Here is a 15,514-nt window from a genome sequence, read left to right as displayed (position 1 = left end):
TTTTTTTTTTTTAAGGAAGTCCATAAATATTGGTTCCCAGGGTTGCACTGGACTTGGAAGGAGTGCTGTTGTGTACATACTATTGTATGGTTTTATTTATTTTTTTACTGTGCAAATCAGCTGGAAGATTTTTTCCAAGTGCCATTTCGGATTTATTAATCCTTTTTTTTCCTTTCCTCAAAGATATTTGCTGTTGTCATATTAAGCATTGGAGACTAGAAAATTATTTTCCCCCTTTGAGCTAGAGGGTCTCTTGCCAACAGAAGGACAGCTGAGAAAACTGGATTTAAAGGATGGTTTTATCTGTATTTTGCAGTTAACAGTGATATTTTGAAGGCACATTTTTCTGTGATTCATTTTTTTTTAGCCCATAGTGCTAACCTTGAGGAGGTTTGTGGCTGGGTTTTTGGTTTCTGAGAAGGTCATAGTTTTTCCTCTTTTCCTTTTTTTTTCTTTTCTTTTTTTTTTTTTTTTTTTTTTTTAAGCTGGGGAGGGGAAGAGGGGCTGAGAAAGGAAATCATGTTCACTGGTAGAAGTAGAGTGGAGCATCAGTTACCAGGGTCCTGAGAGCTGGAGGAGAAAGGATTCAGTCTTCAAGTTGGGAGGCCCTCCTCTCACCTTGCTCAAAAATTGCAAGCGATTCAATCCTGATCAACACACCAAAGCTACAGGATTCTGGAACCGTGGAGACACCGAGAAACCATGAGTGTAAGGTTACCCCAGAGTATAGACAGGTAGGTTTGCTAATGATTTGATTTTTCAACATTGACTAAAAGATTGGGAGGGGTGGTGTTGCATTTTAATAAATGGTTGAAAATAAGGGTCTAGGTGGGCTTTGGGAATTGGGACTAGGAGCATTAGTCTCTGGGGACCGTCAACCTGTGTGGTTATGTGCTTTCTGTGTGTCTATGTTAAAAACACAGCTCTTAATTCAGCGTCTTTTGAATATAAGCAATAAACAGTGAAGCCAGGAGAGGGGAAGGCGGAGGATGTGTTTCCAGTGGCTTTTGACTTTTGCCAGGGTGGAGGCTGAATTTGAGTCCCCCCAACTTGCCAGCTCAAGTGGGCACAAGCCAGTCTTGTGAGCTCCTAGGGGTGCACTAGGGGGATTGGCTTTAGGTGTTGGAGCTGCTGGGAGAAGAGCCTGGCAGGGGCGTGGGCCTCCACCAGGCTGGTTGGTATGGAATGGTGGGGCTTGGGGACAGGGTGGATCCCATTTCTAGAAATGAAGAGGATGTTCTTGGCCTGAATGATGGGACAGAAACATCCTTTGCACCCATGCAGGTCTGGATTTTTACCAGTAGCTGACATGGCCCCAAAATGCATAGGTCACATTAGAATTTCCTCTCCTCCAAGCTTAGAGTTTAAATTGAGACCTGCCAACCGGCCGATGCTCTAGGTTTAATCTTCCAAGCTGTTCTTAATAAGCCTGACTCTGCAAAATGGGCCTTCCCTCTGCCTGGAGCCAGAAGAAATTGTTTTGGGCTCGTAGGCCTGCTGGGCAGCAGCACTGGCCCTCAGAGTCTGAACACATGACACCCCTTCCCCCAAGAGTCTGCCCAGCCACCTCTATCACTGGTAATGTTACAGTGTGGTTGCAATTCTTGCCTGCAAATGATTGGTACAACTTTGTAAGGTGTCTGTCTTTTCCTTCCCTCCCCTACCCCTCCTCAACCCTTCTCCCCATGAGAACCTTGCTAGGGGGGTGTGTTTTGTGGGCACTGCACACATTCTAACTGGATAGATGGGTGGTTGAAGGACTGAACAAGCAAATGAAAGGACAGGGCCTGGAAAAAATATTATTGGAGAGATAGGGAAGAATATTTGCAAGGGAGCAATTGCTCCCTCCATGCGCAGTCCACCTTTGGTTATCCATGCTAATAATAATTTCCTTTTGGCTGTGGAATGTGGCCTAAAATGCATATAATCTCTCTCTCCCAAGCACTAATCTCTGTATTGCCTCAGAGTCCCATTTAGATTAGTTCAGCAATCCCTAGATGGGAACTGACTTGGCAGTGGAGAAGAGGAGGCAGACAGCCACAAAGGATATATGGCCAGTTCAGACCTCCCTCCCCCTTTCTGTTGGCCCCTCTGCAGTTTGACCCTTGGAAAGGGAGAACTGAGGCGTGTCAAGGTGAGGAATTGGAATGGTTTACATGGCTGCCCTTCTTCCCTTTTCATCCTCTTGGAGTTTAGAATTAGTGCACTTGCCTTTTTAAGATTTGGATGGTGAACTCTTTCTGGTAAATGCAGGGATTTGAGAAGATGAGAACCCAAGTTTTGGGGAGGTGCAAGAAGGAGGAGCTGGTGCCTGGATTAATGTGAGACACTCCTGGGGGTTTGGATATCCTCATAGATCAAAATCTCAGGATTTGCCCAGCACATTACAGTTTGTTTCCTAAGTGCTTTTGTAGAACATATCTCATTTGAATCTCACAGTGGTTCTATGTGGTAGACAAAAGCGTCAGAGGTTATTATTCACGTTTCACAGAAGGGGAAACTGAGGCTCAGAGGCTACCTGGCTTGCCCAGTGCCATCTTGCCTGGCTAGTGGCAGAATCTGGACTCAAAGACTCAAACACAGGTCTTCTGAGTCTGAATCTGGCTCTTTCATTGCCCCATCGTGTCTAACTAGGCATCTATACTTGTCCTATAGAATGTGTGGGGCACCGTTTTCTTCTTTCTCTTTGGCAGTAGGGTAAAGTGTCCATCAGCAGTCAAGGTCTTCCCTTCTACTTTTCTGTCTTGGGGCTCCTGCCTTGGGGGTTCAGTCTTGGGGCTCATACCTGTAAGTCCTATAGTTAAAGTACTATTTTCTCTTATGAGACAGTGCAACTTTGCAGGGTAAGGGTATTCCTCACCTCCACCCTGCCTGATTCTCTTCCCCATTAAGGGTGGTAGGACTCAGATCCCCTTCAGACATCCCCAGCTAGCTGCATTGAATCTTACCCCCTTAGCTGTAGGCTTATTCGATTGGAACTTTGGACAACATCAGCCTCAAGACTCTATGGATTTTAAATAATTTACAGTCTTCAATCACACTGAAAGGAATAAAATGCTGCAGATTATGGAGTCTAGTATTCTTTCAGTTTATCAGTTTGCTGTGTAGAGAGCCTAGCGTAAGGTGCTGTAAGAGAGTTTTAGAAAATTAAGGTGTACAGTTTTTGCTCACAGAGAGCGCATGCAACTGGGGGACTGGGAAACATATAAGACTCCTGAAGACCACAGAAAGCAACACCAGACTGTAAGCTCCTCACAAGCAGGGACAGTTTGGTTTGCCTGTATGATATCCTGTGTGCCTAGCTTAGTGTCTTGCATGAGGTGAGTACTCAAGAAAAGTTTGACAAATGAATGTTAGTTAGAGTGAATGAAAAGATCAGCAAGTATAAATTCTTTCATTTCAGGTTGTTTCAATATTCACGTGTTAATTTCAAATGTAGTCAAATGTGGTCAGTTAGAGAAGGTTTCCTAGGTGATGTGTATTTTCTAGAAAATCAGTGACATAATAAAGGACCATGTATTTGGAAAGAGATTGTTGCTGAGAGTAAGAAAACTTTGGAATATTTACTTGGCATTCTTTAATCTCCTGCAGCACCCTGTTCAAGAGTGACTCCTGGGTCTATAGAAGGCATAAAGTATTTGCAACTAATCTTTATCTTTCAGTGTTAATCAGTTATTACTGAAAGATGGGCTAAAGTGTAGCTGTTCATGTCCCTTTCAGTTTTTGTCCATGAGCAACTTACTGCCCATTAATATATATTCCTTTCAAGAGTTTCTAAAAATGTGTTTGCTATTTTTAACAGAGATAATGATACTGAATTATTTTTACAGGAGTGATCATGAATTTTGCTAAGCCATCTATATCTGTTAGCCTGGTTTCCCCATAGCACATGTTTTTGAGATGGACGGGTGGGTTAGGGGTTTGCACCCATGAAACATCTTTCCTCTGCCCAAAGTTCATGTGAGGATCAAACCAAAGTACTTTAAGCCAAGAGTTTGTGGTTTGAGTCCTGGCTTTCCCCTTAACTATGTGACCCTGGGGAAGTCACATGCCTCCTCTGGCTTCCTCATGTAAAGCAGTAGTAGTTCATTTCTATAAAGTACAATCCAGTTCTCAAACATTTTTATATGGTGTGTCCTTTGAGGATTATAATGTTTATTTCATCTCTCTCACAGGCCTATTGAAAGGAGCAAATCAAACAAGATAATGTATTTCAAATTGTTTTCTAAACTGTAAACTCTATATAAATTATAGATAGTAAATTCACAGATTTGATTTAGCTTCGTGCCCAACTTTCTGAGCTAAGTAGCCCAAAACAAATTAAAGGTGACTGAAATCTTTATATCATTTTGAAGAATTTAAGCAGAGTGAACTGGCTTTATTGTTGTAGAAGTGCATGGGGTCAGGAGGAAGGAATATTTTTTCCAATAGTTAGGGTACTAGAAGAATGTGAGAGGAGAAGGGTTACTGAATCTCCTTCCCAGGAACTCTGATGAATGAGAGAGACTTCATCTACCTTGGCTCACCTTAAATGTCTGTCAGTGATGGGGATAGAAAGGGTTTGTTCTGTGATCTCTGGCCATTCCTTGTCTTAAAAGCATATGACTTTCCTAATTCAAAATAAATCCAGACCCAGCAACTGTGCCCTGTCAGGGGTCTCTTCGCACCTTGGCTTCTGGTCTTTATTGACCCCTGGGACCAAGAAGTCCCCAGACATTTAGCTGAGTTTCTACCTAGATTAGAAGGTTGGCCTCCCAGATTGGTGACAGGGATCCAGAGCTACGCATGGTAAGTCCCCTGAAATGCTGAGTCTTTTCCAAAATGTACCCTTGTTCCCATCTGGGGGTGTGAGATGGGAGGCACAATGGATTTGCAGCTGAAACATTTGGCGATTAATCACCATTATGAGAAGGAGCAGACTAAGCTTAACTTCGGATACTCAAAAACATTTCTGAAAGAGCACCCTTTTGTTAATGTGTTTGTTTAGCTTTTTTAGTAGACAAGAAATAAGAAAAATTAAATGACAATACGAGTTCATCAAAAATAAAAATATTTTGCGAATGGCACATAGCTAATCCCCAAGTTAGTATAAAGGTAAAGGAGTTCTGGAAGCTCACAGCCTCTGTGGAATGGAGTTTAGAAACTCTAGTTTGTATAGTGTTTCTTGCTGCTTTAAAGTTCTGATACTCTGATGTTTGTAAAAATGCTTTGTTAACTGTTGAGTTCTGTAAACATAAGAGGAGTTATTTTAATCTATATTGACTGAATCTATTTCACCTCTTCAGAGTGGCATTGCCTTTAAAAATTAATTTTATTGGTTTATTATTTTTTAAACTTAATTCAAAGATATATCATGTGGCTTGGAAACTCTTTTTGCTGTGGATTGTGTTCTTCCTTCTTTTGTCAATCACTGTATTGATAAAAGACCCAAGCATATACCTGCTAGTGGCATGCAAGATCACTCTTTTGGCCCATGGGGTAAACGGGACTGAAGAAGTTGCTGATCCTGGTCTCAAAAACAAAAAAGGGTAACTTCATAAAAAGTCATGTTAGATCTTTTCTGAAAGGAGGTTTGGAGTTCTGAGGAAAGAACACAGCATCTGAGTTAGTAGACGTGGATGTTGGAGCCAGCTTTGTTAGCAACTGGGCGAATGACCTTGCAAAGGTGCTTACCTACCCTGGACCTCAGTTTTCTTATCTGGAAAAATGAGGGAATTAGGCTAGCCAGCCTCTAAGATTTGATTCCTTTTAGCTATTACATTCTTTGAGCCTCTGAAACCAGAATGCTTTGTGTCCTTTCAGTGGGCCAAATGGTTTTTCAGAAATCAGTATCTGACTTTCCTGAAAATCAGTGAAAATGAAAGTTTGAAAAGAACAGAGAACAAAGGTGGCTGATCAAATGGGAGAGAAGACAGAAGTACAGGGACATGGAAACATGGGGAGGAACTGAGAAATCCATGGCCCCTAATAGAATTGGAATAGGATTTGGAAGGTGGTTTTGTTTTTTGTTTTTTGAGACAGGGTCTCACTCTGTCGCCCAGGCTGGCGTGCAGTGACATGATCACAGCTCACTGCAGCCTTAACCTCCCCAGGCTCAGGTGGTCCTCCAACTTCAGCCTCCTGAGTAGCTGGCACTACAGGCATGTGCCACCACACCTAGATAATTTTTGTAGCTATGACATTCACCACGTTGCCCAGACTGGTCTCAAACTCCTGAACTCAAGCGATCTGCCCACCTCGGCCTCCCAAAGTGCCAGGATATGGGTGCGAGCCACCATGCCAGGCCTAGAAGGTGTTCTTAAGGTCTGTAAAAATACCCCAATTTATTGTATTAAAACAATTGGACAGATTTCGGGGAAAAATCACAAAAATCTGGCAGGACTTCAAGGGATCCTCTTACCCTTTCCTCCTGACTCCAAATAGGGTGTCTCTTAAGCTAGTAAAGACAGATTAAGGGCCTCTCCCATTTTCAGTGATCTCTGGAGGATGGTTCCATGAGTTCAACAATTAGAAATCCCTTTGGATGCGAAACTTCCTCTGCTACGATTTAAAACCATTTTTTTGTCTTTCTACTGTGATTTCAGCATAGGACTTAAAGTCACTAGTATCCCTCTATTACCTTTGTTGACCTCCTTGAGATTTTCCTCCTCATTTTAAAGAATAGCAAACTAAGACATGAATGTGTGAGAAAGGGGCTTTGTAATTTCAGAGTCTTGCTTTCCAGCCCTTTCTCATTTCTCTCCAGTATTTGGGAGCAGCCACTACAAAATGGTGTGATGGGATCTGTAGTCATCAGTCACAACCTGGCCTCAAATCATGTAGGGAACCAATCTAGCAGCCCTCCTGGTGATGACCTGTGATCTGTGGTGCTTGACGGTTGGTTGGACTTGAAATATTTATCGCATGGCTCAGTTTAGTGCTCAGTGCACTTCTCAGTGTTCTGAGAGATAGTACACGAGAACATAGAGCTTACGTTCTTTTTTTTTTTCGAGACAGAGTATTGCTCTGTCACCCAGGCTGGAGTGCTGTGGCGTGATCTCGGCTCACTGCAACCTCCACCTCCTGGGTTCAAGCGATTCTCTGCCTCAGCCTCCCAAGTAGTTGGGATTACAGACACCTGCCACCACACCCAGCTACTTTTTGTATTTTTAGTAGAGATGGGGTTTCACCATGTTGGCCAGGATGGTCTCGAACTCCTGACCTCAAGTAAACCGCCCACTTCGGCCTCTCAAAGTGCTGGGATTATAGGCATGAGCCACCGTGCCCGGCCTCAAGCCTACAGTCTTGTTGGGAAATGTTATTAACAAAACAACAGAAAATAAAAAGATGGTACATAATTGCTGAATTGTTATGTACACCAAAAGGTACATTTAGAGAAGAGCAGAAGGTTGGTGCTAATGAGAATGGTCAAAGGCAGAGTAGTTAGAATTATTCAGGTTGAAGAAAGAGAAGAGGCCATTTCAGACTAGAGGAGCAACATGAGCAAGGTTCTGTCTGGGGTGGCACCAACATGGTGTGGTCTCCAAGTGTTAAGATTATTGTAGAGCAGAGAGAAATTAGATTGATAAGGTGGGTAGGGTAGGGAGAATGAAGGGATTCAGACTTTTTATGTATGTGGTAGTAGAAAAGGAGCCAGGGAAGGTTTATGTATTTTACGGTGATAAAAATAGTGTTTCAAGAGAGAATTCTGCCATTAATATATAGAGCAGAAGAGGGCTTGGGATTAGGAAGCCTAGGAGTTTTACTAGCAATCTTAGGAAAAGATAATGAGCTTCTGAATCAGAATGGTTATGGTGGGGACAAAGAGGAGTGGCAGGATTCCCAAGACGTTTTGGTAGCAGAATTAACCAGTATTTTAAGGCCAAATCAAACTTATTTATTTATTTATGAGACACAGTTTCGCTCTGGTTGCCCAGGCTGGAGTGCAATGGCACAATCTTGGCTCACTGCAACCCCTGCCTCCCAGGTTCAAGCAATTCTCATGCCTCAGTCTCCCGAGTAGCTGGGATTACAGGTGCCTGACCCCATGCCCGGCTAATTTTTTGTTTTTTATTAGAGAAGGGGTTTCGCCGTGTTGGCCTGGCTAGTCTCAAACTCCTGACCTCAGGTAATCCACCCGCCTCCACCTCCCACAGTGCTAGGATTACAGGTGTGAGCCACCGTGCCCTGCCCTGAATCAAATTTTATTCCCAAATTTATGAGACTGGTGGACTGGGAGAAGGATAGTGCTAGTCATAGAATAGGATCTTCAGTAAAAGTCATTTTGTCTGCCATTGGTACCTAGCAATTTACTGAATACAGTGGATACTTAACTTTCCTAAGACCCTTAGGTTAGGCCATTTCTACCAAATAGTTTTAGAGTTCTTCAATACAGCTCTTTAAGAGAAACAGGAGGCCTGGTGTGGTGGCTCACGCATGTAATCCCAGCACTTTGGGAGGCCGAGATGGGTGGATTACATGAGGTGAGGCATATGAGACCAGCCTGGCCAACATGGTGAAACCCCGTCTCTACTAAAGATACAAAAATTAGCCAGATGTGTTGGTGCACGCCTGTAGTCCCAACTACTCGGGAGGCTGAAGCAGGAGAATCACTTGAACCCGGGAGACAGAGGTTGCAGGGAGCTGAGATCGCACCGCTGCACTCTAGCCTGGGTGACAGAGTAAGACTCCGCCTCAAACAAACAAACAAAAAACAACAAAAAAAAGAAGTGGATAGTCAGTTCTGGGAGATCCCTTAGAAAGTTGAGTCATGGTTTGAGGAGATTAGCATGTATTTGATAGATCCTGATTCATCAGCTGTATACATATTCATTCCCACATAGCCGACCAAACTCTAGGGCTGGAGGGCCATCTATGTGGAAACCATTCTAGTTGCCTAATGTAGAGAATATAGGACTTTAAGTGAGCCCCAGCTGAGTGACTAACTAGCTGTGTGATCAGGATAATTTGTACCAGCCTGACCAACATGGAGAGACCCCATCTCTACTAAAAATACAAAATTAGCCAGGCATGGTAGTGCATGCCTGTAATCCCAGCTACTCAGGAGGCTGAGGCAGGAGAATCGCTTGAACCCGGGAGGCAGAGGTTGCGGTGAGCTGAGATCCTGCCGTTGCTTTCCAGCCTGGGCAACAAGAGCGAAACTTCATCTTAAAAAAGAAAAAAAAAAAGCATTTTGTGAATTCCATGGTGCCAAACATATGGTGAGTGTTATTAGGGCATTTGGTTTGGCAGGGACCCCAGATTGTCCTAAACTCTCCTCAGCTGCCACTAGAATACCCATGCTTGAATTACCCTCAGTCCTGTGCTGATTCTCAACTAAGGACAGACAGGCATGACTGTGGGACCATAGTGAACAAACACAGGACATTAGTTAAAAATCAGGGGCCTAAGCGCTCATCCCAAGGCAGATCCTTTGCTAGAAACCCACAATGTCTTTCCTTTCTAGCTCGAGCTCCCCAGCTTGGGATTCATGACTTCTTTCTTCAGTTTAGCCCATATCTCAATAATCGTAGGTCCCATTACTGTACCCTGTCACCCTGCTTCAGATAGACCAGCCTGATTCCCAGGCCCACATCCCTCTTTGCACACCTTTATATCAGTGTTCTCTGTCTTCTCCCAACTCCATTACTCTTATTTCCTTGAAGGAAGCCTTTGCTGGTTAATATCACCAAACCCTACACCTTTATATTATTCAGCATTCCTTTGCACATACATACAGCAACTCAGCTCTATCTTATTTGCTTATATAAGATGATTTGTGTAAAAGTTCTGGCAGAGTATCTAGCACGTGGTAGACTGTTATGTTGGTTCTTTTCCATTCTTTCTTATGGTTCTTGTGTTTTATCCTGTTCCTAAGGGTTCAAGAGCAGCGTGTCCTCATTGTTCTGGGTTGTCTTCTTCAGCCCAGCTTAGTTCTCTTTAGACAAGATATACTCCCTATGTGCTCTTTCCTGACTCGAACATAGCTCATTCTTGATATTGCTGATTCCTTCCATGCCTAGCCAAGGGATTTTAAGAAAGCAAGCTCTAAACACTCCTGCCAGGAACTAAGACCAAAATTCCTCTCGTTCTCATTGGGTGCTAGGTCTTTGGTACTTGGTATTTCTTGCAGGGACAGAGCAGCCTTGTTGGGGTTGCCTGCCTTCAGCCTCTCAGAGTTCTGGGGATTTCCCCATTGGCGGCTTGATTTCCGGTCTGCCTTTCCCTGCAGGGGTCTGATGGGCACAAGGACTACCCTGCCATTGTCCCGCCTGCCCCAGGCTGGCCCCATTCATTTCCCAGAGCAGGGCCTTCAGAAGCTTTCCCCAAGAGACTGCTGCTGCAGAGAAAGGCCACTGTTGTTCTGGGGGGAGGTGGCTGGAGAGAGTGTAGTAAATAGCTATGTGAATGGGACCTTGTGTGCAGCTAGAACCACAAACCCTCTTCCCTTCAGAGCCCCAGGGAGAGGGGGAAAAGTACCACTAGGATTTCAGTGTCTTCACAGGAACAGGGTTTCAGGTTTGGAAACATTCATGCCATCCCTCAAGTAAGAAGCTTGGTCTGTTTAACAAATCTTCACTGATCGTAGTGCTAGACATCAAGGATTCAACCAGAATACGCTGCATACCTTGCCCTTAAGGAGCTTATGGTTTTGTGGAGGGAGACAAGTATGATAGCACCCAAACTTACTTATGTGAAAACAGTTAAAGCACTGGGAGAGACACCTAAAGAAGGTTTCCTGGAGGAAAGGACCTTTACATTGAGGCCAAAAAATAAAAGCTAGGCTGGAGAAAGGGAAAGTGTAGGCAGAGGGAACAGCAGGTACAGAAGCCTCAAGCAAGAAAGAGCATGGTGTTGTGAGAATTGCAAGTGGCTGTGATCTGTAGCGAGACCATAGAACCATTAATTAAGTGAAACTAGAGAAAAGGAAAATGAGTAGGAGCCAAGGCCTGAGGACCATGTAATGCTCTGTCTTAGAGGTTTTGGACTTGATCCTGAGGGCAATGGAAGACCATTGTGAAATTTTAAATAGAGGGTGACATGATCAGATATGCTTTTACAAAAACAAGATCACCGTGGCTACAGTGCAGACATGGGATTAAAAGAGTAGTGAAAGAGTGGAGAGAGGGAAGGTGGGTTAGGAGACCTTTGTAGTAATGTGGACAAGAGCTGAGTGTGGTCTCTGCTACGGAAGTGACTTCGGAGACAGATAAAAATGAGAAATCAGAGGTTACGAAGTTGATTATATGGGGGTAGGGGGAAGTATGAAGGAGAGTGTGGGGCAAGGATGATACCCTTACTCTTGTCTTGGGCTACTGCACAGTACTATTCAATTAAAAAAAGGGAACTCTGGAGGAAGAACATAAGATGGTTGAGGGAGAGAGGAGGAGAGGGATCAGCATCCCTTTGGACATGTTGTGTTTGAAGTGCCTGTGGGAGATCCAAGGAAAGATGCTCAGCAGACAACTGGATGCTCAGGAGGGGACAGAGAATCACATTAGCAGGTCATCAACACCTAGACACAGCAGCAGAAGCATAAGACTGTCCAGGGGCAGGGTATAGAGAGAGGAGAGGGCTATGCACAGAACCCTGAGAGGCATACATTTAAAAGGGAGGTGAAGGAAGATGAGAGGCATACATTTAAAAGGGAGGTGCAGAAGAGACTGGCAGGGAGTGACAGAAGGAACCAGGGCAGTGAGGAACCTCCGAAGTGAAGGGAGGGAGTGATTAACAATGTCAAGTTCTCCTTAGAGGTCATGGATGAAAAGGACAGAGAAATGTCTGGACTTAGTAACTAGGAGGATGTTCATGGCCTCCGTGAGTGGTTTCTGGGCAGTAGCAAGGGAAGGAGCCAGTTTCTAGCGGGTCCAAGTGAGAATAGGAGATGAGGAAATGGTGATGGACACAGTCTAGTCAATTCTTTCATGAAGTTTCATCAGAAAGGAAGAAAAAAAAGTTGCTCCTGGTCCTGTCAGGACTTAATTTTTTCAAGGTAGGGATGTATTGCCCTAGGTCAAAGGTTCTCAATCTTTAGAATACTTTAGAATCAGCTGGAGAGCTTGTTAAAATACAGGTCTGTGGGCCCCACCCAGACGTTCTGACTCAGTGTGTTTGAGCTGAGTTTGGGGCCTGAGGATCTGCATTGTTACAACTTCCCAGATGCTGGCATTCTGTGCTTCCAGAGCCACTGCCTTATGACATCTGTGCTCTTAATGGACTCTTTTTATGTTCTCAGAACAGAACTTTTGTTCACTGTCTATTCAAAACTTGTCAGTGGCTCTACTCTGCTGGGAATTGCTTCAGTGGATTGTGACTACCTTGGAGCAGACTGGTCACTTTGTAAGCTTAACGTAAGCTCACTGTCTGGGAAACCTTGCTTAGCCCATTTCTGTCTACCTCTGACATAGGTGCAAATAAATCCTATCTACTAGAGATCTTTAAGGATGGTGGGCTTACAGGATTTTTTGTAATTTCAAAATTAAAGCCCAGAAGAGTCATACACAAGAGAAATGTCAAAGTAATTGTCAAAATCAAATATATGTAATTTCAATAATTCAGTTTCGGATTGAGAGAATAAATTTCCTAAAATGGTTTCTCCAACTGATCCCAGGTTCTGAATTTTCCAGTGGTAAGGATCCTTGGAATGTCATTGTTGCCTCTTAGAATGTTGTTAGAGCTCTTAACACGTGGTTGCTGCACTGAAAGAGCTTAGGGCTCCAGAACATGCTTCCACAGAGTGATCAGTTGTTCTACCCTTGCAGGAGTCCACACCACCACTATGGCTTCTCTGCTCAAGGGGTGGGAGTAGAGATCCCATGCAGTTCTGGGGTTCTGTTCTAGGGCCTTTGTCACTCCCCTTGAAATTGCGTTCAGGGACCACACTACTGTGGTTTTTGAGAGCCCCCTGACCTTCAAGCCTCTTCCTGCTTTCCTGCTTTTCTTTTTGCCCTGTGCATTAGTGGGCCGTTTCTCATCATCTCCAGGTTCTCCAGACCAATGGCTCTGAGTCTGAGATGCAGGTGTGGGTCAGAGGATAGTGGTAGGTACATGACACGGCCTGGCAATTCTTGTGCCAAAGGGTTTCCTAAATAACACTTCAGGCCTCAGGATCATTTAATTAAGCAATGGGAAACCCAGAAGAAATCCTAGTTCTCTTAGCTCAGCCTAGTTCAGAGCTAATAGCTACACTTCTACTGGAACTCATGCCTGCAGACACATCCTTTTACTAATCCTGAACTTGAGGCCTGGCAGGTTGAGAAAGAACTGGGCAAGATATGGGGGGAAGAGACCACTCCTTTGTTAAGATCCTACTTCCCATTTGTTGGTCTGGCCTATGGGAATTTTAAAATTCATTCAGCACATTTACTGAATACATATTAAGTGTTAGGCAGCATTCCAGGCACTGGGGATACACTGAAACTTTCACTCTGTTGGAGCAAGACAGACAACAAACAAGTGTTTAAAATTATTATTATTGTGATCCAACGTATAAATGAATTTTATAAGACCTGGGTTCATAACTGCTGGGGAGAGGCAAGAGGAAAGATGTGACAGGATTAAAGGAAGGATTAGAGTCAAGAAGAGAAGTAAGTTTTTAAAGTGGGCCAGCGAAGGTGGGGACATAATTCATGGGGAGAGAAGGATGGAAGCTCGAGGACCAAGATAAGAGTGCAGTGATGATGAGGCTTCTTTGTATTTCTGCAGTGCAAGATGTATTTGGCAAAGTGTCTTTTGTCCATTATCTCATTGAGGTGGTCCAGGGCAAAGATTTTCATTCTCATGTTATAGGTAGGGAAGCACGCTCAGGGAGGCTTTAGTAACTTGCTTAAGGTCCAGAAACTAAGAAGTAATGGAGTTGGGATTTTTGTTTTTTAATTCTGTGCCTACTGAGCCCTAAGCTAGTGCTGTTCCTCTTTTCCTGTACCCCTGTCAAGGCTTGGTGCTAAAAATGTGTAATTCTTAAGGGAGCCAGTCATAAGATTTGCCTGACAGTAGTGAAAAGTAACCTCTAGGAAAGAGATAGGTAAATCAGGAGTCAAGTACCCCAAGTTTTTCTGTCTCTTCCCAACACAATTTCCTTGTCCATGGCTCCTTTGACTTGAGGTTTGCATTCACTGTCTAAGAAGAGGGTAAGTCCCTCTTCTTTGCCTCGTCATTGGTTAATGGTGGGGAGAGTGGCACGCTGGGGCTGGTAATGTTTCAGTGAGGCTGGGAAAGATGTAATCTCCTCAAAAGTGGCTCAGCACTCTACCACTTAGCGGCGCAGCATCTTTAAGCTACTCAGGGGCCCTATCTTTGTGTACACTATGGTGTCTGGGACTGCTCAGTAAAGTTTTATTGAAAATATCTACAGTTTTTTTAGTTAACAGCTTTATTGAGAAATACCATACAATAAAATCTACTGCTTTAGAGTGTACAGTTGAGTGATTTTTAGTATATTCACAGAGTTGTGCAACCATCATCAATGTCTAATTTTAGGACATTTTAATCACCCCCAAATAAACCTTGCCCCATTAGCAGTCACTCCCCATTGCCCCTTTCCCCTAACCCCTGAAAACAACTAATCTACTTTTTTCTCTATGGTTATGCCTATTCTGGACATTTCATGTAGATGTAATAATACAGTATGTGGTTTGTTGTGTCTGGCTTCCTTCACTTAGCATGATATTTTAAAGATTTAACCATTTTTTAGTATGTGTAAGTACTTCATTCTTTTTGTGGTTGAATAATATTCCATTGTATGGATAGACTTATTTTTTGTTTATCCATTTATCAGTTCATGGACATTTGGATTGTTTTCACTTTTTGGCTATTGTGGATCGTACTACTATGAACATTTGTGTGCAGGTTTTTGTGTGGACATATATGTTCATTTCTCTTGGGTGTATACCTAGGAGGAGAATTGCTGATCATATGGGAACTCTGGGGAACTGCCAAACTGCCTTCCAAAGTGGTTGCACAGCCAGACACAGTGGCTCACGCCTGTAATCCCAGCACTTTGGGAGGCTGAGGCAGGTGGATCACCTGAGGTCAGGAGTTCAAGACCAGCCTGACCAACGTGGTGAAACCCCATCTCTACTAAAAATACAAAAATTAGCCAGACATGGTGGTGGGCACCTGTAGTCCCAGCTACTCAAGAGGCTGAGAGGCAGGAGAATCGCTTGAACTCAGGAGCCGGAGGTTGTAGTATGCTGAGATCGTGCCATTGCACGCCAGCCTGGGCAACAGAGTGAGACTCTGTCTCAACAACAACAACAACAACAACAAAAACCACCAAAATGGTTGTACCATTTTACATTCCTACCAGCAATCTGTGAGGGCCCAGTTTTTTCATTTTTTTTTTTTTTTTTTTTTTGAGACAGGGTCTCACTTCAGTTGTCCAGGCTGGAGTGCAGTGGCACAATCTCGGCTCACTGCAGCCTTCACCTCCCCAGCTCAGGTGACTGCCCCACCTTAGCCTCCTGAGTAGCTGGGACTACAGGTGCACGCCACCACGCCTGGCTAGTTTTTTGTATTTTTAATAGAGATGGGGTTT

The 15,514-nt window shown here is 43.8% G+C and overlaps 1 protein-coding gene across 2 annotated transcripts in view; it reads left to right on the top strand.

The window, feature by feature from the left end:
• ARHGEF11 (Rho guanine nucleotide exchange factor (GEF) 11) overlaps positions 1-15,514 on the top strand; it is a 108,153-nt gene continuing 92,639 nt past the window's right edge. For both annotated transcript variants that reach the window (XM_011992830.1, XM_011992829.1), the window contains exon 1: positions 1-734. In XM_011992830.1, coding sequence (XP_011848220.1) covers positions 703-734 — 32 coding nt within the window. In that variant the 5' untranslated portion in view covers positions 1-702. The remainder of the gene's footprint in view (positions 735-15,514) is intronic.

This window comes from Mandrillus leucophaeus, unplaced genomic scaffold (assembly GCF_000951045.1).
Source record: "Mandrillus leucophaeus isolate KB7577 unplaced genomic scaffold, Mleu.le_1.0 Scaffold418, whole genome shotgun sequence".
In the NCBI taxonomy this organism is placed as follows: domain Eukaryota; kingdom Metazoa; phylum Chordata; class Mammalia; order Primates; family Cercopithecidae; genus Mandrillus; species Mandrillus leucophaeus.
This window is presented reverse-complemented; position numbering and strand designations above follow the sequence as displayed.